At 44.1% G+C, this 23,219-nt stretch overlaps 3 protein-coding genes across 34 annotated transcripts in view; all 3 read left to right on the plus strand.

Moving 5' to 3' along the window:
- Positions 1–14,024, plus strand: part of ARMC8 (armadillo repeat containing 8) — a 53,292-nt gene extending 39,268 nt beyond the window's left edge. For 8 of the 25 annotated variants that reach the window (XM_085512625.1, XM_085512626.1, XM_015870980.3 and 5 more), the window contains 11 exons: positions 413–508; positions 2,149–2,231; positions 2,534–2,615; positions 4,168–4,254; positions 5,117–5,209; positions 5,700–5,849; positions 7,674–7,769; positions 9,895–9,990; positions 10,466–10,538; positions 11,171–11,264; positions 12,072–14,024. In XM_085512625.1, coding sequence (XP_085368751.1) covers positions 413–508; positions 2,149–2,231; positions 2,534–2,615; positions 4,168–4,254; positions 5,117–5,209; positions 5,700–5,849; positions 7,674–7,769; positions 9,895–9,990; positions 10,466–10,538; positions 11,171–11,264; positions 12,072–12,105 — 984 coding nt within the window. In that variant the 3' untranslated portion in view covers positions 12,106–14,024. Of the gene's footprint in view, positions 1–412; positions 509–2,148; positions 2,232–2,533; positions 2,616–2,835; positions 3,015–3,148; positions 3,455–4,167; positions 4,255–4,602; positions 4,787–5,116; positions 5,210–5,699; positions 5,850–7,673; positions 7,770–9,894; positions 9,991–10,465; positions 10,539–11,170; positions 11,265–12,071 lie in introns of those variants that run through there. The other 17 variants (XR_014933138.1, XR_014933140.1, XR_014933141.1 and 14 more) reach the window with 13 other exon arrangements.
- A 1,665-nt stretch (positions 14,025–15,689) lies between these two features.
- NME9 (NME/NM23 family member 9) lies at positions 15,690–20,657 on the plus strand. Of its 4 annotated transcripts, none has more exons than XM_085512665.1 (6): positions 15,702–16,308; positions 18,882–18,939; positions 19,105–19,208; positions 19,500–19,571; positions 19,854–19,970; positions 20,561–20,657. In XM_085512665.1, exons 1-6 carry the CDS (start codon positions 15,826–15,828, stop codon positions 20,630–20,632), a joined length of 906 nt encoding a protein of 301 aa, XP_085368791.1. In that variant the 5' UTR covers positions 15,702–15,825; the 3' UTR covers positions 20,633–20,657. The 4 variants fall into 4 exon arrangements, with proteins under 4 accessions (XP_085368792.1, XP_085368791.1, XP_015726486.2 ...); XM_015871000.3 differs by having other exon boundaries at positions 16,204–16,308; positions 18,833–18,939; XM_085512667.1 differs by lacking the exon at positions 15,702–16,308 and adding an exon at positions 18,635–18,798.
- Positions 20,658–20,689: 32 nt separating this feature from the next.
- Positions 20,690–23,219, plus strand: part of VPS8 (VPS8 subunit of CORVET complex) — a 57,810-nt gene continuing 55,280 nt past the window's right edge. For 2 of the 5 annotated variants that reach the window (XR_014933134.1, XR_014933135.1), the window contains exons 1-3: positions 20,721–21,014; positions 21,176–21,244; positions 22,066–22,196. Coding sequence is in view for 3 of the 5 variants with exons in the window: in XM_015870968.3 (XP_015726454.2) it covers positions 20,883–21,014; positions 21,176–21,244; positions 22,066–22,196 (332 nt within the window). In the remaining 2 variants the exon portion in view is untranslated. Of the gene's footprint in view, positions 21,015–21,175; positions 21,245–22,065; positions 22,197–23,219 lie in introns of all 5 variants that reach the window. The other 3 variants (XM_015870968.3, XM_085512617.1, XM_085512616.1) reach the window with 3 other exon arrangements.

Raw genomic sequence — 23,219 nt, forward strand, 5'->3', positions numbered from 1 at the left:
GATGGGCTTCGGTTCTGTTGATAAAACTTTTGATTCTGTACTAATTTTTTCCACTTCTTCTGGCTTGTTCCTATAAGTTTCTGTTGGGTAAATAAGACTGCTTTTCACCTTAATATGGTCTGGATGGAGCAGTAACATCTGAGAAGTGTTTTGGCATCAAAATGTTGTAAGCAGATGTTATTTAAGTTGGCTTATCTGTAACTCAACAGTGACATTAACCATACCCTTAAATTATTGTGTTCAGATGATGAGCGTGGACATCAGCTGATGAAACAGCAGGTTGTTTGTATTTCTGGCTGTTCTACGTGTGATAGACAAAACCCGAGGAAGCAGCTATTAGTGTACAGCAAATAAGGAAATACCACCCGTAATTTTTAGCGTCTATATTTGATATCTGTATTTATTTAAATAGCTTGACCATGATTTGAAGCATGCCCATGAGCTGCGCCAGGCTGCTTTCAAGCTGTATGCTTCCCTTGGAGCAAACGATGAAGATATTCGAAAAAAGGTGAGCAAAAATGTCAGCAATGAGGCAGAGCTATAGGTGAAGGGCAGTGCAAGAGCTTGGATGTATGTTTTGCTCCTTCCAACTCTTCCTTTGTTTTGCTGTGAGTTGTGAAGGCTTGCTTTCTGTTACATTAACAGAGTTCTACAGCGCTCTTTCTTTGAGTGGGATTTGAAGAAAATTTGTCTTTATTAACAAAATAGAAGAGTAAGGTTAGTTGGTGTGAATTTTTCATGGTGATAAACTAGATTTTCAGAATAAAGTCTTTCAGCGTGCTGTGGTCCTTGCTACTCAGAATGAAATGGAATAGCTTGGTAGGAAGGGACCTAGAAAGATTATCAGTCCAGCCATTTAGGCTGTGTGAGGTCATTGCTGTGGCATGTGGGTCTTAAAGCATTTCTGCAACCTGTGTTTTGGGGAGACAAAATTTGCCTCTGTTATAAAATGAATGTTTACCCAGAAACAAACCCTAGGAAATCTGATCATGTTGTGAAACCAAGTCACAATTGATTCGGTGATTCTGAAGTGACCGAGGGGTTTGTGCTATTAGAAAATGTGGTGTGATGGGGGACAAATTCTACTCAAACAATGAAGAAAAGATGGGAAGATAGGAGTAGTCATGTAGTTAAAAGTTTGAAATTTAGTGTGGGGTTGCTATGTCAAACTAAAATATCAGGCACAAGAAGCAGGATGGATGAAAAGCAAGGGCAGGTAGGAGGTGGGAAAACATTCAGTTGAGAGGATAACGAGTAGGAGGATTTTTTCATTGGGGACCCATTCAGAATCTCCAGATTTTAGAGAATGATAGAATTATTTGAGTTGGAATGGACCCTTCAGGGCCATCCAGCCCAACTCACCTGCAACAGACAGGGACACCTACAGCTCCATCAGGTGCTCAGAGCCCCATCCAGCCTGACCTTGGATCTCCGTGTCTCCAATGATTGTAAAAAAAAACCAAAAACTTCTTCCTTATATCAAATCTAAATCTCCCCTCTTTAAGTTTGAAGCTATTTCCCCTTGTCCTACCACAGCAAACCCAACCAGAGATTCAAACTCATACATTTCTCTTTCTAATTTCTTTAGTTAATAGCAAGGATCCCTTCTCTTACATTTCAAAGAATTGTCTTTAACAAGTGATGGATGTGAACAGGGCAAAGTTGGTTTATTATATAAAGGCCATCTTTCACCATGGTATTAACTCCCTTTTCTCCTAGTTTTAAATGCTTGTGCCGGCCATGTCTAAATATGGAAGATGAGCAACTGTATCTTTTCCAGATGGCTTTACCACATGTCTCTAATCTATAGTTTGTATATATTTTGTACACTCACACATGCTATCTTTCATTTTAGTATAACACTGAGTAATACATTGTACATATTATATGTATTTTTTCTCAATGATTATTCAGGACATTTTGAGAGCAGTAGTGGAACAGAGGGTATAGATATCTCCCAAATCACGTGCAGATGCACACTTTGTTCTGCTTAGTTTGAGACTCTAAAGTGGCTTGCTGTTTTTAGTTATAGTTTTTGTACGGTATTTGAAACATTGCAGACAGGAAAGAAGAACAAAACAAAAGATAACAGCCCCGTAAATGTTCATATTATTTTATTCATATGATATTGGTTACTTTTTGCTCTAGATCATTGAAACTGAAAATATGATGGACCGTATTGTTAATGGCTTATCTGAATCTAGTATCAAGGTGCGATTAGCTGCAGTCAGGTAGGATGCTTTTTTTGTTTCATACAAACAATTTTTTTTGGTCAAAGTCTGGTGTTGCACTTGGTAGAACTTTTTTCAAGAGCTGAAGTTAATCTGAAATCTTCTGCTTTTGGAAAACTTGTTAGGGGGAGAAAATGATCCTGGACTAGCTCAGTATTTTCTTTTGCTATTTGCAAGCTGTTAGTCACCACGTTCTAGGCTGCATTATTATGTGCAAAAGCAACATGTGTGTGTGTATGCATAGAAGCAGAAGCATATCTCTGTGTACTTTTTTCACAATGAATGTTTCTTTTCTGTTTTAGATGTTTGCACAGCTTGTCCCGTTCTGTTCAGCAGCTCAGGACAAGTTTTCAGGACCATGCTGTATGGAAACCTTTAATGAAGGTAAGTGAAGTCAAGTTGCAACCACTCGAATTTTCTGCTTGGTTATAATAACGTGGAGGATATGGTGTATGTTTAATTTGCACGTGTTTCTGTAGAGTCATAGCATATATGACCCAGAAATCAGATTTCATGCCAAGAGTGCTGTGGTCCATGCTTTGCTATTTGTTCATCTTTTTTTTCTGTGATCAGTTAATAAAGCTACATTATCCCTAATTTTTAGTCTTGCAGGACACTAGGACTGTATATCCTTCAGTTCAGAGTAGATGGAACAGCTCAGGCTTGGTCTGTAAGTGCTACAAGAGTATGTAGGTCTGTTTTCTGCTGTAGTTCTCTAGTTCTCATTGCAAATACTAAAACTGAAGCTGAAGAACTCAGCAAAACTTTTTAAAATACTTTTTTTTTTTTTTAAAATAAAATGCTATTGTGCACAAGGTTAAAATGCATTGAGATGCATCTATTGTTTCTTGCCCTGTAATGTGATTGTCACTAAGTGCAGATAGATAGACCAGTTTCTTAGTGTCAGTGTTTTTCAGCTCTCGAGAATGGGGATTGAGGTGATTCTGCAAAGAGCCTGAATGCTTAGGCAATGTAGATGTCCTTGAGAATCACCATGCCTGAAATGAGCCTGACTCTATGCAGAAGTACAATAGCCATGCCAGACAAAGCCTCATCGGCAAAGTTGAACTGATGAACCTGATAGTGAGGCACAGTTACATGAGCTGACTGTCTTCAAGCTTCAAAGTGCTGTAAGGAAGTAATCAGGAGATCTTTCGGCTGTTGCTGGTGGTTTGGATGATTCTGTACAAGAAGGATGGATGCCTATTGGACACGCTGCTCAGGCCTGTACAAAGTCTCACTGACTTTCTCTGATCTGCTTATGAACATAATCCTCAGAAATAACGGACTACACAAAACTGATGTGCTGGTCATCTTATTGGCCTTATATGAGGCTTGTGTGAATTAGAAGCCCTAAAGTGTGGGACTACTTTTTACTGTAGTTTCATGATGGAAATGATGGAGCAGTTATTTTCTGACAAGATATAATATACTGTACCTATTACACATGAAGCACTGATTCTTGATTTATGAATTTATGAATTGTGATGATAATCCGTGGGTTAATTAATCAGTCTTAATTGGCAAGTCGAGAGATTTGACCACGCAAGTTCCTGGAGCTTCCTTTTTTGTCTTTTTTTTTTTTTTTTTGGTAAAGCGTGGTACAGAGGTGTTCTGCAGCTGCAGCCTGTTCTCTGTTGAAAGAATGGATGCTGAGCAGAGTAGACCCATGCTTTGCAGAACAGGGCTTCATTCCCTTGATTTCTTTTAAAACCCACATGAAAGCTCTCAAATCTGACTTATGAGAAAGAGTTTTGCATTGCTCCAGCTTGTCATGTAGTAAGAAGTATCACATTGAGTTGAATGAGTGCTGTCTGAATCTGCACTATGAGCATCAAAGCATCTCCAAATGTGTACAAGTATTCCATTTCACAGCAATCCCTGCCTTACCCTACTCATTGACAGAGATTCTCCCTTCTCCCCTTCATGACAACAGGTTTTACAGAATGCTCCAAATGAAATTCTGATAGTAGCATCTTCTACACTATGCAATCTTCTACTAGAATTCTCACCGAGCAAAGAGGTTAGTGTTTGTCTGTTACCTTTTATTGTTTCTGAATGAAAGCTACCCTACAGAGGGGTTCAATAAGTGTAAGGGTATTCTGGTGGGTAGGAGCGACATGTTATTTGTCATAGAGTTGTAATGTTAGGCAGACTGAAATCTCTGATTGATGCTAATATCAAGTAAACCTGCTTACAGTGCTGTGACACTTAAATATTGTTGAATAGTTAAATATAGTCTCTGAAGGGGGGAAAGAAAAAGTAGAAATGAATTTTTTAACTCATAGAATAATGATTATCTTAAAAAAAAAAAAACAACTTGAGAGCACCAAGAAAACAAACTTTAATTGGGGATATGATTGTCTTACAGAATTACTGCTGTGATCTTGAAAATGCTGCCATAGCTCGACTGAGAGGTTTTTATTTTTCTTGATTGAAAGATAGGGGATATCTGCTGTGCGTTCTGTGTCACATCTGTGTTTCGTACAATCCTTACAGCCCACCCAGCCCCAACCCCTGCCATGGGGTTGCCCTCCACCAGCTCACGCTGCCCAAGGCCTCATCCAGCTTGGCCCTGGAACCTCCAGGGATGTGGCAGCCACACACTTCTGTGAGCAGCAGTGCCAGGGCCTCGCCACTCTTTGAGTAAAGAATTCTCTCCCCTCATAGAAAACTACCTTTTAGTGCTCATGAATATGGAGCATGGCTCTGTCAGTTCATCAGAGCAGGCCGAGTGTGTTGGAATTTGAAGAGTGAGATATAAGCAAGACCTTTTTTTAAAAAAAATGATGTTTACTTTTATTTGTACACCTAATTATTTGGAGTATTGTTTTAAAGGTCTGGTTTTTTGGTTTTTTTTTTTTGTCCCAACTTGTTCATTTTAGCCTATTTTGGAATCAGGAGCCATAGAACTTCTGTGTAGTTTAACACAAAGTGAAAATCTTGCCTTGCGAGTGAATGGCATTTGGGCTTTAATGGTGAGTAAAATACCAATGGAATACTTCTTGCAATTGCACTTCTGGAGTAGTTTGTTAATGTGACTTAAGAAACTTGTGAGCTGTTACTAGAAATAGTGTAAGTGAAGTCTGTTTTTGCATTCTGTCCATCCAAAGAAGGAAAGCACTGTCAGCCTGGAACGCTTCAACAGCTAGAGATGAATAAGAACCCTTTCATTCAGATACTGATTTGGTTGTCCGGATCATTCAGGCAAATATTTGAGCAGTGTCAAATCATTATGGGGACAAATAAAAGTGGGTAATAACCAGGTCAGCAAAATCAGCCATGAAACAGTGTGCATATGGATTTATTGCATAGCCATAAATGCTCTCTTATGGGGAATTTACAGTTCTTTGTAAGTTATAGCAATTTTGGGACTAATTCAGCAAGGATATTTATATGCTTGCAGGCAACAGTCTCCTAAAAGTAAAAAACTAAAGCTTAAGCTTTAAAAAGCATTGTCTTTTTCAGAATATGGCATTTCAAGCTGAACAGAAGATCAAATCAGACATCTTACGAGGTCTGAGCACGGAGCAGTTATTCCAGTTACTCTCTGATTCCGATGTAAATGTTCTGATGAAAACTTTGGGACTGCTCAGGAATCTACTGTCTACTCGTCCAGTAAGTAGAGCTGCAAACAGACTTTGTTCTGATCGAACATACAGACAATGGAAATTAATGATCACTTTTATTTTTGACAAAGATTTTGGCTGAGAATACAAAATGGTTTTCTGTTTGATTGCTCTTTGGTACGTGGCTAAAACTGAGGGCTCTGCTTTGCATTTATCCCAGTGTCTGTAAGCAAAAGTTCAAACCAGTGTCAGAAAAACTGGAAAGAATTCTGTACATCCGCTTGTTATCTGTTATAAAATACAGCACTAGACAGTTGTATTTAATCATCAGCTCCATTACATTTAGCTTCCCACAGTGTTGTCCTAAAAACTTGTCCAGAATAGCAGTGAGGGCAGTGAGGGAGCTGCACTTCTGAGTCAGTATGTGGAGAGGTGCATTGTATTGAGGATACCTAATGTTTCTTCTCTCTTGACACCTGAAATATTTCTGTTCTTACCCAGCTGTGTAGTGAGCTCAGACTTGATGAATTTGACTGTGGGACTGTTCACTTGGGGGAAAAAAAATGCATTTGCTCATTTTACACACTAAAGTAAAATGGTTTGAAAATGTAAGTCCATGAATTGTTTTTGACAGGGAGAATGAGATATTGGTGGAGGAAATGAAAGGGGTAATCCCCTGTGATGAACAGAGGGAAAACATGCAGCAAACATTTGGCAAGCCAGCATTTTTGTGAGAGAAAAATGGCACGAAGCCTCTACTGTGCATTTATCACGTGTTGTGTTTCTACCATAAAAAGGTCACTGCAAAATAGCTTCTGATATCTGTACTTACTGAATCTCAATAAGCTTCATTGAGGATTTACACTGTCTTAATGTGAAGATTTTCATGTGAAAGAAGCGACCTGTCATTCATTAATTCACCCTGAGCTGAGCTCTGACAGCAGAGTCTCATTATTTTAAGGTGTTATTTGTCTGATACCATCCCAGCTTCACCTACTGTCTGTAACACTGCAGAGCCAGAATCAACCGTTCTCATTCTGTACCCAGAACTTACTCCAGAGTAACTCATCCAGCAGCTTTTGATTCAAGTTTCAGTGCTAGCAATTTTAAGAAATCCTACAAGAATCTCTATTGATAAGAAGTTCCAGCTCAGAAAACTGCAGTGTGTGCTGTGCACAGGTTATGTCTGGTGGCTGCTGGCTGTCACTCCTGAGTTTTGCTATCAGATCCTCCAGTAGATTTAGTTTTGCATTTTTTTCTGTTACTCCTTATGACTGCTTATATTCTTGTACTGGTAGTCCCTAATCATATGACCCTTTTACCTGTAAGTCTCTGACCTTGAGACAGTTTTCCTAGACTATAAGTAATTTATGCATCTTATCTTTCTGAATCCTTTAAGGTTTTTGGTTTTATTAAATGAAGATCTCAAACCTGGTTGCAATGATCCAGTAAGTGTAGCAAAAGTTCCAGGTGGAAAAAAAATAAGCCACACTTCTTTACCCCTCCTTGATGTCCTCCTGTTATCAGAGGAGAAAAGGTGGTTCTTTCTATAACTACAGCATCATACTGAGAGCTCACATCCAGCAGGACTTAGTCTTCAGCCTGTGGCCAAGTAGGAAACCAGTGGTTTTTTTCCTACAGGTTTCAGTGAACTCAGAACCAAGGCCCATATTGTGCTCTCTCAAACGTGACCAGGGTTCAGATGAAGAGGAATATTACCAAGTGTTTCTGCTGCTTTGGGTTTTGGGAGATCTTGCTATGTACTATAGGAATTTTGTGCAATGTTGCTACTCTTTATTTAAAGTAATTCATGTAGGAATGCTGCCTATGTGTGTGGAAAATTACTGCTAACTGTATTTCATTGCTTTGACAGCACATAGACCATATAATGAGCACTCATGGGAAGCAAATCATGCAAGCGGTGACCCTCATTTTGGAAGGGGAGCACAATATAGAAGTCAAAGAGCAGGTATCCTTTCTTTTGTTTTCATGGCAGAATACAATTTGAGAAACATCTAAAAATGCTTACTGTTCTCACCATGTTAATTTTTTTGAGGATTATGATTTGCTGTGGCTGTTTTACTGAGGTCTGTCCATTTAATAACTTTAGCACCTACAAGAAGTTCCTCTTCAGTGCATTACTGTAAACATGCTTGAATTCAATTCAGAATGCTTTTTAGATTTCACAGGTAGGAGAACACTGTACATGAGAGCAGAAGAATTAAATCTAAGGCAGTAGCATGGCAGAAGGGGGATGGTGGGGACATGGGAAGAGGAAAAAGCCAATATTTCATGCCTGGAAAAGCTTCATGGTTATTTGCTCCTACAGCAGCTGCTGGAACAGTCAATAAAAAAGAATAGTGTTAGTGCCTGCTTTGCTGGCAGTGGAACATGTTCTGCTGGGAGCTGTGGCATCTCAGCTGTTCCTGGGGGCTGTGGGAGCCAGCAGTGCTCACAGCAGAGGAGGCAGTAGCGGGGAGAAGAGCATGCTGGTGTAGCCCAAGAGAAGAGCAGGAGGGGCATGCTCTGAAAAACTGCAGTTGGATGAGTAAAAATTTACATGAGCAAAGGGACCTGAAGAGAGATGTTCAACAGAGAAAAGCATTTCTGGTTTTAGAACAGCATAAGGGTGAGGCCACCACAGCAAAAGTACAAGGATGGATGGCAGAATTTGGCTAATTATGGGAGATGAAGGCTCTCTTTAACTGTCTTCCTCACACAGGACATGTGGTGGTGAGTAATGGGGGCACTGAGGAGCTGTGGGAGATTGCCACGGATTCCTTTGGCTTAGAATGGATGTTGGTAGTGAGCAGCATGGCAAATATCTTTAATCGCTAAATCCAGAGTGATTGAAATCTCTGCTCAGTAAAGAGTGGGCTGAAGTGGTCTTTTGTGGCCATTTAAAATGCAGAATTAGCAAAAAGAAATACCAAACCACAAACACATGTAAGACTAAATATGTAGCAAGTGTAGTGAAACCATGGTTGTGAAGCAGCTGAGGATTAAACAGTTGTTTCTTTCTAAATTGTTTTTGATAAAGCTCTAGTAAGTGAAATGGCCTTTTTTGCAATAGGAGATGATTTTGCCTGCCAGGCCTCTGAGAATTATTTTAGAGGAGGAAGCACACCTCCTGTAACAAGGCTGTTGTACTGAAGCTGAACGTAGGCTTTCAGTTTTGGAGCCTTCATTTACAGAGCACTTCGCTTACCCCTGCAATGAGATGAACATGTTTTTGTTTCAGAACTAACTTGCACACAACACTGCACACAAGTAGGATGGTGCTTATCACTGACTGCCTTGTTAGTGTGTCCTCAGCAGCTTTGGGACATAATGGACATATGCAGCTTAGGCAAAGGCATCACACATGCGCTGGTCATTCTCCACAGCCCTCCTGCAGCCACACGTACAGAAAACATGGCTGAATTCTTGTGCAGCTCTTTAGGGAAGAATTCATAGAGCAATGTGCCTCCTGAGCACCTGGAAAGCTGCCTTTGCAAGTCTTAATGCCTTGTGCATGTAGTGCAAACATGGGCTTTCTTGCTTCAAGGTTATGTTGTAAGATGGCTTTTCTAATTCACAAGTAGTAAGCAGGTGCATTAAGTAGTTCGTTTGCGTTACCTCTGCAGGTGAGATGTGTGATTAGAACTTGTGGGGAAAAAAAGATATTTTTCTGAGGGTTCAGCAGATAGACCTCTGGTTTTCCCTTTCCTGACCTGAAGAACGACATGGATGTGTTCTGTTTTTTTCCTAGCTGCTGTTACAGAATAGACTCCTTTACTTTCCAACACATTGTATCTTGTCTGTGTGCTGCATATTCCCATAAGAGACTTAAATTTTGCTCATTGTGAAATGAATCAGTGATTGTTGCTTAATTTTTTATAACAGCAAAAACTGTGTTTTTGGAAGGGCTGTTCAGGCACAATTGTTACTGCTTTGGCACTGGTGAAATGTAAGCAAGCTGGAAAATCCAGATTAACGATATTAAAACTAATTAAAAGAATTGTTTGTGACAAGTTCAGAGCTGTCAGGAAAGCTGTATAAATCATGGGATGTGATCTGCAGCCAATATTCTTAACAGTTTTTCTCTCTTTCAGACGTTATGTATACTTGCCAATATAGCAGATGGAACAACAGCAAAAGAACTGATTATGACCAACGATGACATTCTGCAGAAAATCAAATATTATATGGTATGAGGGAATTCTTCTTCAGTGTTTTATCTTGATCTTTTGCCAGAATTAAGGATGACGCTTTAGTATTTATTCGTGTAAATTCTTAGTCATCGTCACGCACTTAGCTCTTGTCTACCCAGTTGTGCTTAAGAAATCATGCTGTGCAGCTCTGTATGGCTGATTACAAGATCCGGTGTTATTTCCTGTAATAATGTTATGCTGACTTAAGCAATACATTTAACAGTTCTACTTGGAAAACTTGTAATGATCTTGGAAAAGCAGCATCCAGTAGATCTCTTACTGAGTATGTAAGAGGAATTGACTGAAAGCTACCAAAGTGTCTTATGTCATGGTGTTATCTTTGAGAGAAGTTATAGATACAGAATTTGTCCCCGCTTTTCCTACCTCATTTGTTACAGGATGAATGCCAAAATGTGTGAGAAATTCTGAATCTCGTCTTCTAAATTTGAATACTTTTTTTTTCTATATTTAGAGTCATTCAAATGCTAAACTTCAGCTTGCTGCCATGTTCTGTATATCTAATCTCATATGGAATGAAGAAGAAGGTAAGAAAGCCTTATTAGTAATGCATAGACAAATTACTGCCCTGATCAAAAGGATAGAGTTACATACTAGTCATTATTGCAGTGCAGTGGAATCCAAACCATAAAGGGAGACATCATTATAGGTGTAATATGGAAGAAGTGCTTGGAACATAGGAGAAAATGTAGAGGGGCAGGAAGGGAGGAGGATGATGTCAATGAAAAGGAGCTGATGAGGTTCACACAGATTACACCTCTCTCAGGTCACAGAATTTTATGCTCCAAATGTTTTTCTGCTCACAGTGCTACAGCTTAGACTTAGAAATACACCTCCGGTTAAATGCTGCTTGTATCCAAAACAGAAAAAGGAGTTTAAAGAAGCCTGACTTCAATTGCTTGCATTAGGATAAAATTTGTCTGGGATTTTGCCTTTGAATTCTTTTTTCTTTAAACACGTGTGTACTGAAATACAGAAAAGAAAGAGGAGCTCTGTTTTAAAGCTGCCACAGCTGAAGGAGTTTTCCATTGCTGTGTCTTAGCTGAACTGTGCTCCATACCCCACTCCCTAAGCTGGTTTCTGCTGCCACTCCTTTCTTCTGTTCTGCACGTGTTTTTTATTTCAGTGGTGTTTCCAAGAATGTGATTTATTGTTGTAGGTTCACAAGAACGCCAAGATAAACTACGAGACATGGGAATAGTAGATATCCTACATAAATTGAGTCAGTCATCGGATCCGAATCTGTGTGACAAGTGAGTATAAATAAAACATAAAATCCAGAAACCAAGATGAGAGGGGAATCTTTGCTCTTATACGTGATCTTCTGGGTTGCTGAGTTGGCTCAGGTCTTGGAAAGGACTGTCAGGGCCATGACAGCATGGTTGGGAGGTGTAGGCTCAAAGGAGAAGCAAAACTTTTCAATTCAGGTTCTGATAATTAACACTCAATTAGCTGAAATATTGACAAAACTCTCACCATAGTTTTTTGGGAGGTATTTGTAACCAAGATGTTGTGCAAAGTTATAAAAATTGTCCTGTTCTGACTGCTGCTTTCCACTGTTACTGTGAGGGTGCTCACTGTGGTAGTAGAGGTGGTTTTCCTGACAAGAATAATGTGCTTCTTGTGTGTGCTAACTTCATGATACATGACAGGTTTATTTCCCAGCTATAGTCGCTGTTTTCATGGCACATCTGTAGTACAGAAAAATAATGGCTTCTCACCAACTGAAGGGGGATTTCTTTGCTTAAAAATTCAAGATTTGAGATGCATCTTAATCCACACCATACCTGACAGTAGCTTAGTTTATGCTGAACATCTGATGTACGTGATTAGATCATCTTATTCTCAGGTACCAGGTGGATCCTTGAACTGTTACAGCCCACACAGCATTTCTGCACCAGAAATGAGGTTCTTCCAAACTGAAGGAAGCAGCTTTTTAGTTTCCTGTCACCTCTTTAGTTACCTTCCCTATCTTGCTGACGTAATGCATGGTTTTGTTCATACATTTGATGATGATAAAGCCAGAACCCAACAATTAACAGCTTGATTTTCACTTGCAGGGCGAAGACAGCACTCCAGCAGTATCTTGCATGATCAAAGGCTAATGGAATCTACGGACACCCCTCATGTCTACTTAAGGAACAGCAGGAAATCCTCCTGACTCCTTATATTTGCACAAGTCACCTTGGGCTGCATTTTTCTTAGGTGCAGGGAGCTGCTTTGCAGAAACAGTTAAAATGATCAGGTCTCCAGTGCACTTGAGAATTTTTTTGAGGTAGTTTCTTTACTCAGAGGACTCTCGGGGGGTTGTTTTGGTTTGTTTGTTTTGGTTTGTTTTTTTCCTGAGCTACCTGGACTTTGGAATAGAACAATCAGTCATCATTTTCCTTTTGGGCCTACAGTTTTCTGCTTTTGCTGCAGCCTGTGTGCGTGGATGTGTGTGGGTGTGTTTGAGTGTGTGTATGTATGGGTGGATGTGTGTTGGGTGCGATACCTCAATTTTGTTTTTCCTTTTTTTGTGTGTGTGTGTGTGTGAAAATCTTTTTCTACAGGTTTTCAAGGGTTAACCATTGTTTGCTGTACGAATACTTCAATGAATTATATACAGTTTGAATGAAATGTTATTTAAAAAAACAAAAAACAAAAAACTGTTGTATCCCATAAAGTTTATTTTGGATTTTGAACAGATGAATGTTTTTAAGTAAAATATATGCATTTCTGAACTTCAGCTTAACTTACATTATACTTCCTTTTTAAAGAGGAAAATAAGGGGAGACAGCATATCCCAAAGGACAGGCAGCCAATTCTGTACTGACAAGATCCCAGAGTTAGCATCGTGTTGCCATACAGGGTCACTCAGTGCTGATGAAATGCTCAAATGAGTGGTATGGGACAGCTGGGTTGCTCTGTATCCCTGGGCAGTTTGAGAAGAAAGTCTCATGCTTTGGAGTTAGCCTGGCTGCTGACTTCTCTGGGAAGTGGCAGGTGGCTGCAGTATAAGCAGGTGTAAGCTCTTGCTGTAGAAGCCAAGAATTTCCTCAGGTAATTGCTGAAGGATTAGCTGATTTCACTAATGTTACGTGTTTGCCGATCCCTTATATCAGTGGAGAGAACAACATGTTGCAAAAGCTCTGCTTTCAAGAGACCAGAAGGACCTGGCAAGCAGTGGTTGAGGGATTGCTTTATTTTTCATCCTTTACCTTCAGACATAGTTAAGCAACATGCAAATAACTTCCATTAGTGGGTGCTTTAAGTTGGAGAAGGGATGGGTTTTTTCTTTTTTTGCTCAGTCATGTTGCTATGAACTTTGTGTATATGTACAGATATACACACATGCATGGGTTTGGATAGCTGGGTGATAAGCAAGGGGATTTTACTATACTCAGAAGCCTAAATTGTCTGTAGGTTCCTGAGATGGTGCCTGTAAGCGTGGAGAAAAATTGTGGGTACAAATGAAGACTGTGTGAAATGTTAGGCTGGAATGCAAGACCCCTCCCTGGTGGCTTGAGGAGTCAATAATGCATAGGAGCAAATGGGAGCAGTAAGGAGCTCTCTTTCATGCAGGTCAGGGCTCTTGCTTTCTTCCTACGTCTACTTTCTAATTCCAGGTTAGGCTGTAGTTTCAATAGTCAGAATCTCCAAACACTGTATCTACGTAGCACTAACAGACATGTGAAGGGCTGCAGCCTATGTCTTAAACCAAATCTTTCATGTTACTTTGAGCTTCAGGAAGGCTGCTGCAGGAAGAGATGTCTGTGACTTTGCTAACCAGTTTTGATAAGCATCTTAATCTTAAATTTCTGATCAGAAGGTTAAATTGTGATAGCCTTACTTCTTTCAGAGGTCACTACTCGTGTCAGAAAACGTGACCACGGTTTGGCCTGGAATTGGAATGTGCTGTGTATCAGGTAACTGTTATCACTTGGTTGCAGAGGAGAATATATACATTTCATGTAATTTCTTCTGCTCTTGAAAGACAAATAAAAGTGAGCACCTGACACTTTCCCCCCCGACACTGCAGTAAGTGACTGGAAGTTCTTATATCCTTCTGCAAGTTTTTTTTGTGATGGACTTTGGATGAAAGTGAAAATAAGTGAGAACTTGATACTTAGCAGTACCTCAGAAATGAAGTCTTATCTATAAAATCCCATCAGATGTGCTATGGCTTGAACTGAGGAAAAGTTCCGAGGCAGAGCATATTGTGAATATGACTTTACAGTGTGTATCTGACCTCTAAGCCCTCACTCCTGCTGTGTACATTTAGGAGCTCAAGTTCTTCCATATCTCTCCCCCCCCCCCCCTCTCCCTCCCCCAGTTTGCTTTTCTAACAATAAACCTGAGTTTGGTTCTATAAAACTTTGGTGCCTAAAAGAGTTCAGAAGAAAGGTGAGTGAGTATCTGTGTACATCTGAGGGGGGTGGTTCCTAAATTCTGCTAGAAATGATGAAGCTCATGCTCAGACAATCTTGTTGCTGCACGAGAAGAACTGCCGTTTCCCACAGGTGTTGGCAGAGCAAACTGTTGGATGAGAACATTTTCACCTTCAGTTAAGCGTCGTGAATAATTTTTGGTGTTGCTGTAGGTATGTACAAAGAGAAGAATATGAATAGTGTAAATAAAAAGAACTTTACCAGAACATGTAGGTTTTTCTGAACTTCATGGAACAGCCGGCACTCTCTGTGCCATCTCCACAGCCCCACAGTTGTTTCCTGAGGCTGCCATTGGGACAAATGTGTCGGCCAGGCCTTTACCAGCTTTGTTTGGGTGGCGGCATCTCTTGAGCTTGAATTTGCAGAACCAAAACACTCAGAGTTTGGACGTGATCGCATTTCTGCCATCTTTGTGCCATTTCTCTTCCTGAAAACCAATCAAACCTAATCAATTTTATTAAGTGTATTTGCTCTCTGTGTCTGTTTGCAGGGTCAAGTAGTGATGACCGTTCTCTCAGAGGTTACATATGTCCAAGCAATAGGTTTTGCTGTGGAGGATGCTAATGATCAGACACTTGTCTGCAGCTCACTCACCGCCTCCTGCTTGGTTGGGGTATTCTCTCAAAGTCAAATGAAACAATGTGCCAGTTGTTCCTAGCACTGATGGACATCTTGGTAGTGAAGGAATGTATGTGATGTGCTCAGAGGAGTCCTGTGTTCTTAAGGCAAGGATCTCACATTACAAAATACCCCAATCTTCTACAGCCTTTCACCAGGTAGTGGCTGCCCTGCCTCTATGGGTCTCCCCTGAGGCAGTGATACAACAGGCAGAGGAATAATCAAGGTGCATGAGGTTATTGAAGCCTAGAAACTAGGTTTTTGAAGGGGATGAGCAAGTAATTGTGACATGTAAGCACATGTTAGGTATAAGCATGTACAAAATGCAGCTGTGATCGTAATCATTGGGATTTTACTGGAGCCTTATGTTTACAGAGAGGCGGCCGTTGGGCACCCCGGGGTGCAGTGCTCACCCACACTGGCGATGCAGGTTGGGGATTCTCTGCCCGTGTCCCTGCGACTCAGAGCGGTGTCACCTTGAGCTTTTGCTGCTGGCAATGAGGGAGAGCAGCTGCTGTGCCAGAAGCAGGATTCTGAGCCAGGAGGTGGCCGGCTGGAGGATGGCTGTGTGCTACGTGGCAAGGAGCAGGTTGAGGTGTGTGCCTGGAGCCCAAGGAGCTCAGTGCGGAGTCAGGGTGAGCAGAAGCCCTGCTGACCTGAATGCTTGTGGGCAGCTGGATGCTTGTTTTGGATGAGGGGAGAAAACTTGCTGTGGAGCTGTGTGTGAAGAAGGGCTGGCAGCTTTTCCCCTCTGCTCAGCGGGGTGATGTCTGGCTCTGCCCCATGTTTAGGAGGGATGAGGAGTGGGGGGGACATGCAGCAGAGGGCAGAGCAGGGTGGGTTGGCCAGGCAGAAGGAAGGCAGAGGTGCTCACAGCAGAGGGAGCCCAGCTTCCCACGGCAGTGAGGCTGGAGAAGGGCAGCGGGGAGGGCTGGGCTGTTGTTGTGCCCAGTGCTGCCATAGCAGCGTTGGGGAGCTGCCAGCACAGCTACTGGGCCCCGTCTGCTCCTTCTGCAGGCTTGGCAGTTCCACTGTTGTGCAGCACCTCGGCTGCAGCCCTGCAGCCCTGCAGCCCTGCAGCCCTGCTCCTGCTGGGTCCTGGGCTGAGGAGCAGCAGCAGGTGAAACTCTCTCTGTGGTGCAGGTTGGCGGCTGGTTGGAGTCACATAATTAGGAGACAACGGGTGTTGCACAGCAACTGCTGTCACCGTGGAAGAATGGCTGCAAAGAGAAAGGAGGCGGCCCTTCAGGTCAGTGGGAGCCAGCCGTGCTGGAAGGCCTCAGAACTGCTGCTGAGTTCACAGAGGACTGAAAAGAATGGAGTTTGGTCGTGGGGTATCTGCTGACAGAGCTCTGCTGCGAGCTTCTCGTGGTAGAAAAGCATTCCTGAAGGCAGGTGGGAAGCACAGGGGAACTGCAGCAAGGCAAGTACCCCAAGGTCAGTGCCAAGGGTGCAGTTTGCTCTGTGCAGGTTGCACTGCAGCGCTGTTACCTGCTGGCACCGCTCTGCACTTCGAGTGCTTTCCAAGGACAAAACGCATGGGTGTTTTGCAGAACTACTCAGAGAACTTCCAGCAGGGAGCTGGAGGGAGGGTCCTGCTGGTCTGAGCCTCACCGGGCATTTCTGACCAGCCTGTGTGTTCAGAGATTGCTGCAAAGCTGGGAAGAGTTGGGAGGGAGCAGGGAAAGAGAAGCCCATTTCACATCGATGCATAGAGGAATGTTTGCCTATTTAAACCCTGCGAGTGCCATAATGATGCTCTATAACTGTATAGGGGAGAGGAAGCTTCTGAGAGCAGATTACTATGCAAAGCCATAGAAAAAGCCAAAAGAGGTTATGAGTATCTTGAGATTTTGCATGGAGTTCAGTGTTCACTAGAGAAGGAGTGAGGGAGGTTAAGGACTCCATAAGTCACTATTGGAGAACGTGGGGTGAGACTGTGAGTATGTAAGAAGAGAAAGGTGGTGGGTTTAAGCTAGGAATGAGTTCTGCTGCTGCTTGTTGCACTGCATTCCTTTGTGATGGCGAATGTTTGCAATGAGACTTTGTACTTCTGGCAACCAGCCACACATCCAGCTTGGGAGATCCTAGGTGAGGTCCGCACAGGGGTGACTGCGTGACCTGAGCCTTGTGTATGGCACGGAGTGTTGGCTTAGAGACACAAAGGGGCTCTCAGAGAAGAGCCATATCCTGGTTGCTGCTGGGCATCCACGTTAGCAAAGCACTTTGAGCAGTGCTGGCATTGCTTTCTGAGTCCATCAGTTGAACTCATTATTGCAAATTACAATCATCATAAATGAGTTGAACTCATTAACGTGCTGTGCAGTGCTCTGAGGGTGGTCCTAGCACTGCTGATACCTGCAATAATTGCATTTCTTAATTCTGTAGATGCGCGCTGATAAATTAGGCTTGGGGTCACATGCTGAAAACAGAGAAAGCAGTTAGAACAGGGGGAGGTGTCAGAGCAGCTCCCTGCTCTGAGCAAGGTGGGGGCCTGGGCAAACTGCTCCCCCTGAGCTCCAGTGACACCTGAAAGTCTGAAAGAAGCCACTTAGTTTGCATGGGGATTTCCAGCCCAAGTCCTTGACTTGGGAATTCTAGCAGTCTTTTCATGTGTGTTGGTGTTAATTACTGAATAATACCCTTCTTGCAGCTAACAGTCTTGCAGTGTATACTAAATGTATTTAGGATTAATGATACCAACTGAGAATGCTGTCAGGAATCTTTGTTGCTCAGTATCAGCACAGCAACAAAGAAGCAATATTACCAACATGAGTGATTCTTTGAAGTCACTTGCTTAAAGAATCCGAAATTTCAGAACAGCTTATTTAGCAGACTGGGTTCTACTAGGCCTGTGTGTCATCCTCTCATCTTTTTTTGCTCCCCTACGAGTCCAAGGCCGTCCTACAGTCAGCATTTTTAGCACATTCCAATGGCGTAGATGATCTATTGAGCTATTGCTGACACTTGAGTAGTTTGTGCTGAGCCATTTTTGATTATTCTACTTTGCAATAACACCCTCTGACAATGATTCTTTGTTGCCCTCGCATGACCTGCGCTCACAGAAGTAGGCAGCTCAGCAAAGGAGGTTCCTGGAATTACTGGGGACAGCATGGAGTTCCAGAAGCATTGCCTGCCCTCCAGTGCTGCACCCCATGATCGGTCACAGGGGTCATTCCATCCCTGCTGTGAGCAAAGCTGCCTGGAGTGAGGGAGGGGAGAAACCCCCACAGCCCTGCAGAGGGTGGGGAGCTGTGAAGAAACGTGTCCATGTGGTGTGTAAATACGGGTTGGCCTGATTGCTGCTTTCACAGCTGCAGCTTTAGGTGATCCCCCAGCTGCAGCCTCGTGCCTTGCACACCAAAGGGTTTGGAAAGCACACACTGCTGTCCTGATGCTGAGATCAGGATTGTGGCATGATCCATCCAGATAAATGGCACTGCCTGGTACAGTCCCTGATGCCAACATCCTGTGAAGACACAGTGATTATTTCCCTGCTCACCTCCCGCAATAACTGCCTCTCTGCAAATGAAGCACCCAGACTGTTCAAAGAGATGCTGCAACTGAAAGGGGAGGGCTTGCGTTTGTCTGGGTGCTCCTGCCTGCTCCATACACCTGTGCAGTGCTTCCAGGTGCTCTCCCACCTGTGTCCTGGCCCTGCTGACTAGAGGAGTGCAGGCAGGAAGCTTTTCCTGCAGTGCTCAGATAATACCTCTCTGAACAGATGTCTGCCATACAGGTAAGCACACAGTGACACGTCGATGTGTTTACAGCTACCTCATGACTTACTGCTGCTCTGACTGGTTTTACATTTCCACACAGATGAACATCAATAGCCAGGAGCTTTGGGAGGAAATGCTGTGTCTTGAAGGCCTCCTTGGTAAGGGCTTGGTCAGCACACAGTGTCAGTTTGTTTTATATTACAAGCACTTTGTTCTTTATGCAACCCCTTCCTAAAGATTAGACTGCAAAGTGCACAAACCAGCCTATGGGTGTAGGTCTGAAACAATCCATTCCGACCTTGCTCTTATTTTCATGCTCGCAGTTGTTGATGCATATCAAGCCTGGTGTGGCCCATGCAAAACTGTAGTGGATCTTTTCCGAAGGATAAGGAATGAAGTCAGCAGTGACCTTCTGCACTTTGCTGTGGTAAGGTCCCATTGGGCACTACTTAAGCAATCCATACTCTGTTCCCTGAACTTAGTAGGTAACTGAAGGCTGAAGTCATTCATCTTTCCACATCCAGCCCAAACAGTAACAGTGCAGGAGTTCCAGCCTGTGTGAATGAACCTGCTCTGACTGGTGTAATTTTAACCTGGGGTTTTGCTGTATGTGAGGGGTGAGAGATGGCCAGTTCTGAGCACAGGCTGTTGTGTGTGTGTTCCTGTGAAGCAGAAATGTTTCACCATAAGCACTTGTTTTATCTGACATCCTTTTTAGGCTGAAGTTGATTCCATTGATGCTCTGGAAAAATACAGAGGAAAATGCGAGCCCATCTTTCTCTTCTATACAGTGAGTGAAAAGTTTATACAGTAGTTACATAGCAATAAATGGGACTGAGTGGGAACAGCTACTGCAGGGTCTCATTGCTGCCACAAGCTGCTCCCCTTCATCCTCAGACACATCAGGTGGTGGTTGTCCCCTGTACTCAGCACTGGTGAGGCCACACTGAGTGCTGTGTCTTTTCCAGCCTTAATGATTCTATGATAACACAGTATATGATGGGATGATCTGCTGATTTCCAGAGCCTGGGACGCTGTGCTCTGTGACAGACCTGCTTCTCACTCTTTTCAGAGAGGAGAACTGGCAGCTGTTGTAAGAGGAGCAAATGCCCCTTTGCTGCAGAAGACCATCCTGAAACAGCTGGCAGCGGGAAGGAAGGTCTTGGAGCATCGAGGAGAGCATTCGGTGGTAATCAGGCTCTGAATCCTTCTCCTTAGAGCCAAGGCTCGTCTCTCCCGTGCCAGCCCGGCTCTGAAGCTGGGCTGCTTCCTGCCAATGCCGTGCCTGTTTTTCTGGTCTGATCCTGAAGGCTGACGTGCCCCCTGTGTCACAGCACTGCGCAGCTCTCCTGGGTGTAGAGAAGCTGAAAGGGTGGTTGTGCCCTCCAAGAGGACGGAGGAGGAACAGCAGCAGAAACACCCAGCTCTGCAGGATGGAGGGGGATCTCCGCTGTGTTTCTCCTGCTGTGCTCACCCACCCCTAGCAGTAGTTATTCCTTTCGGACACCTTAGCTTTTAATTCCATAATCCAGCAGCTCTCTGACGGCATTTCTCAGGCCGCAGGGGTGGGCACTTCATTGCACCGTGCCACGCTGCAGCCAGCGCTGGGATATCACCGTGCAATGGCTGTACCTGGCAGCAGCTGTGCTACATGGGCACAGCGCTGCTGAGGAAACGCAGCCTTTGTTCTGAGCTGGCGGTACCACCGCATCCCCCTGCTCCCCCCGCACCGCACTGACTCCCTCAGGTCACTGATGCTTTCTTTCCCTCCCCCTACAGGCTCACGTCGCGGCCGCTCCCGAGTCCAGTGTGTCACTCTCCGTCCCGGTGCAGCCCGGTTCTTCCCAATAAACCGCTCCGTGCCATCCCTCCGTTATCGCCGCGCTGCGGCCCCTTTAAGGGCGATGCGGGGAGGGCGGTGGTGCCGCGCTGCGCCTGCGCGGAGTGGGGGCGGCTCCGGACGCAGGTTCGAGTCCCGGCCCCGGCCGGCCTGTACATCCATACAGCCCGGCCTGGACATCCACACAGCCCGGCCTGGACATCCACACAGTCCGGCTTGTACATCCATACAGCCCGGCTTGTACATCCATACAGCCCGGCCATGGACGCGGCTCCGGAGGACGGTCCCGCGGGGAATGAGGCTGAGCCGGACGGGCCGCCCTGCACGGAACCGGCCGCGCCCCGCCTGAGCGCGGCGGAGCTGGACCGCGAGCTGGAGTCCCGCAGCGAGCTGGTGCGTCGCCATTTCCGTGCCGGTGCTGCCCCTCCGCGTCCCCTCCGGCACAGGGGGTGGGGGGTGTAAGCAGGGTGTACCTGGCCGCTATTCTCGTAGTTAACAGAGGTCCCGGGGGCGGGGTAGGTGTCTAACCCCGGTGTGTGGTCTCTGATGTCCAGATCGATGACAAAGAGTTCGACATCCCTCAAGTCGATACCCCACCGACGCTGGAGAGCATCCTGAACGAGGTGAGAGCGGCACGGCGCAATGTCCGGCTCAGCTGCTGTCACTGGGGCTTGGAAAGGCCCCCAGGGTCACCCAGAGCCCTGTTTTCTTATGGGAAATAAAGTGGTGTAACCCCACGACTTCCTGATACCCAGAGCTGACACTGCATGCACTGAGTCCAGTGACGGCTGCATTCTTCACAGCTCTGCCTTTGCAGTCTGGTTCACACGTTTGGCCCCGTATAGTGGCAAAAAGGAGCTTGGAACAGGTGACTTCTCTTAAAAGCTGCATTAAAAGTACAGGTGTGGAGCATCCCAGACAGCCACGTATGGTCTAGGAACTGGAGGAACACGGAGCAGTTTGCTGCCTGAGTAGAAGGGGATATTGAGTGGAGGTGTAGAAGAGCACGTCCTGTTTCTGGCCTTGGGCATAGGTGGAGCTCAGAGGGTTTGTGTGAGCCCAAACTCAGATGTGAGCCCATCCATGTCAAAGGAGAACTGGAGAAAACATGGCTTAGTGCAGATAGAGTCTTTGGTGCTGTTTGTCTCAGTGGGAACGACCAGCAGGGTGTTTTCTGGAAGGGATTTTAGTGTGGAGCACAAGCTGAGCATACCATGCTCTGAAGAAAGGCACAGTGTCGCAGGGCTGTGCACCATAAGACAAACCAGGAGCCCCTGCTCTCATCTCTGCACATTGGCTCTCAGTGCAGTGTTGTGTCTGTGCTTCAAGGGCAGTGTGACCTGTGCTGCAGTTAAAACAATGGCCACTTAAAAACAATATAGAAACAACTGAGGGCGTTGTGTGCTTTGGATGTTTACTGAGTGTGGTGATTCTCTTCTTTCAGACTGATGACGAAGAAGAGTCTTTCGTTTTGGAAGATCCCTTTCTCTTGAACATTGATAACACGGACACACACTCCTATGACACATCTTCTGTAGCCAGCTCTGACAGCGGGGACAGGACGCACCTGAAAAGGTACCACGAGTCTGATACCCTGCGAGGTTAAATCAATTAAAAGTAGTTCTCTTTTTGAGTAGGCAGAAGGTCTATCAATGCGAAGTACAATCGAAATGTCTTAAACCATCTGTGAAAGGCAGGGGAAATGCTTTTGCTCCTGGAAGTGGAATGTGAATCCTGACATCCCAGAGCAGCCTGGAATGTGGTTGTTACCTGCAATACTGCTGACTTACTTTGTTAATTACTCAGATGATGGCTTCATCTCACACCCTCAGCCACTCCCATGGCCTGCTTATGTGCCATGGGAAGTTGGCCTCTGGTTTCTGTTGCTCTGTGGTTGCTACAGGAGCAATTGCACTGGATACAAACAATCCGAAGTGTTACAGTTTATGGTGGCATATGGTGGTGATCTGTGTCACCAATGTTTCATTTTCAGATGAAATTGCTTGTACTGAGTGAAACATAACCTGAAGGGACTTAATATTTTCCAGTACAGAGGAGGCAGAAAAACCAGGAATCATTTTTGGCGTGTTTGTTTGAAGCTGCTCACTGTGTTTATGGGTCCTCAGACACACTATAAGCTATCAAAGCAAGCTTCATCAGCCTGCCTGCCTGTTTGAATGTCTCTGGAAAGATAAGAACTGAATTTTCCTTGGGAATTTCCCCCTCCTACATGTGTTACGGTGCACCAGAGCTCTTCAGAGGCTACTTTTCCCTGTACATACACTGGTTACCTTTAAAAACATCCTATCCACAAACAGTAACTTTTACCTTTTGTATAAAGCCAGCTGTTGGAATTGAATATTACACTTCCAGTATTATTGAATAATTTTGAATATTACACTTTACATTTGTTTTACCCAGAGGTCCATATGCTACTACCAAGCCCTTTTCAGCTGTACTTTTCCTATAGGTGCTCACCTTTAGAGGTTGAAGCTTCCTGACTCACTGTGGCTGCATTAAAGAGCAGAATTGTTTCTCTCAGGTTTTGTTAATGGATGCCATAGTCTGCAGAGTGGTGCTTGAAACTGAACATTTGTT

The sequence above is a fragment of the Coturnix japonica genome, chromosome 12 (assembly GCF_054131305.1).
Source record: "Coturnix japonica strain WE chromosome 12, WE-NBRP24, whole genome shotgun sequence".
In the NCBI taxonomy this organism is placed as follows: Eukaryota; Metazoa; Chordata; class Aves; order Galliformes; family Phasianidae; genus Coturnix; species Coturnix japonica.

Bases quoted from the DNA above. Each gene is read 5' to 3' on its own strand.
- NME9 (XM_085512665.1), top strand. From the start codon at position 15,826: ATGTCTGGCTCTGCCCCATGTTTAGGAGGGATGAGGAGTGGGGGGGAC. The intron at 16,309-18,881 runs GTCAGTGGGAGC...ATTTCCACACAG, and splicing joins GAAAGGAGGCGGCCCTTCAG to ATGAACATCAATAGCCAGGA. The intron at 19,209-19,499 runs GTAAGGTCCCAT...CATCCTTTTTAG, and splicing joins ACCTTCTGCACTTTGCTGTG to GCTGAAGTTGATTCCATTGA.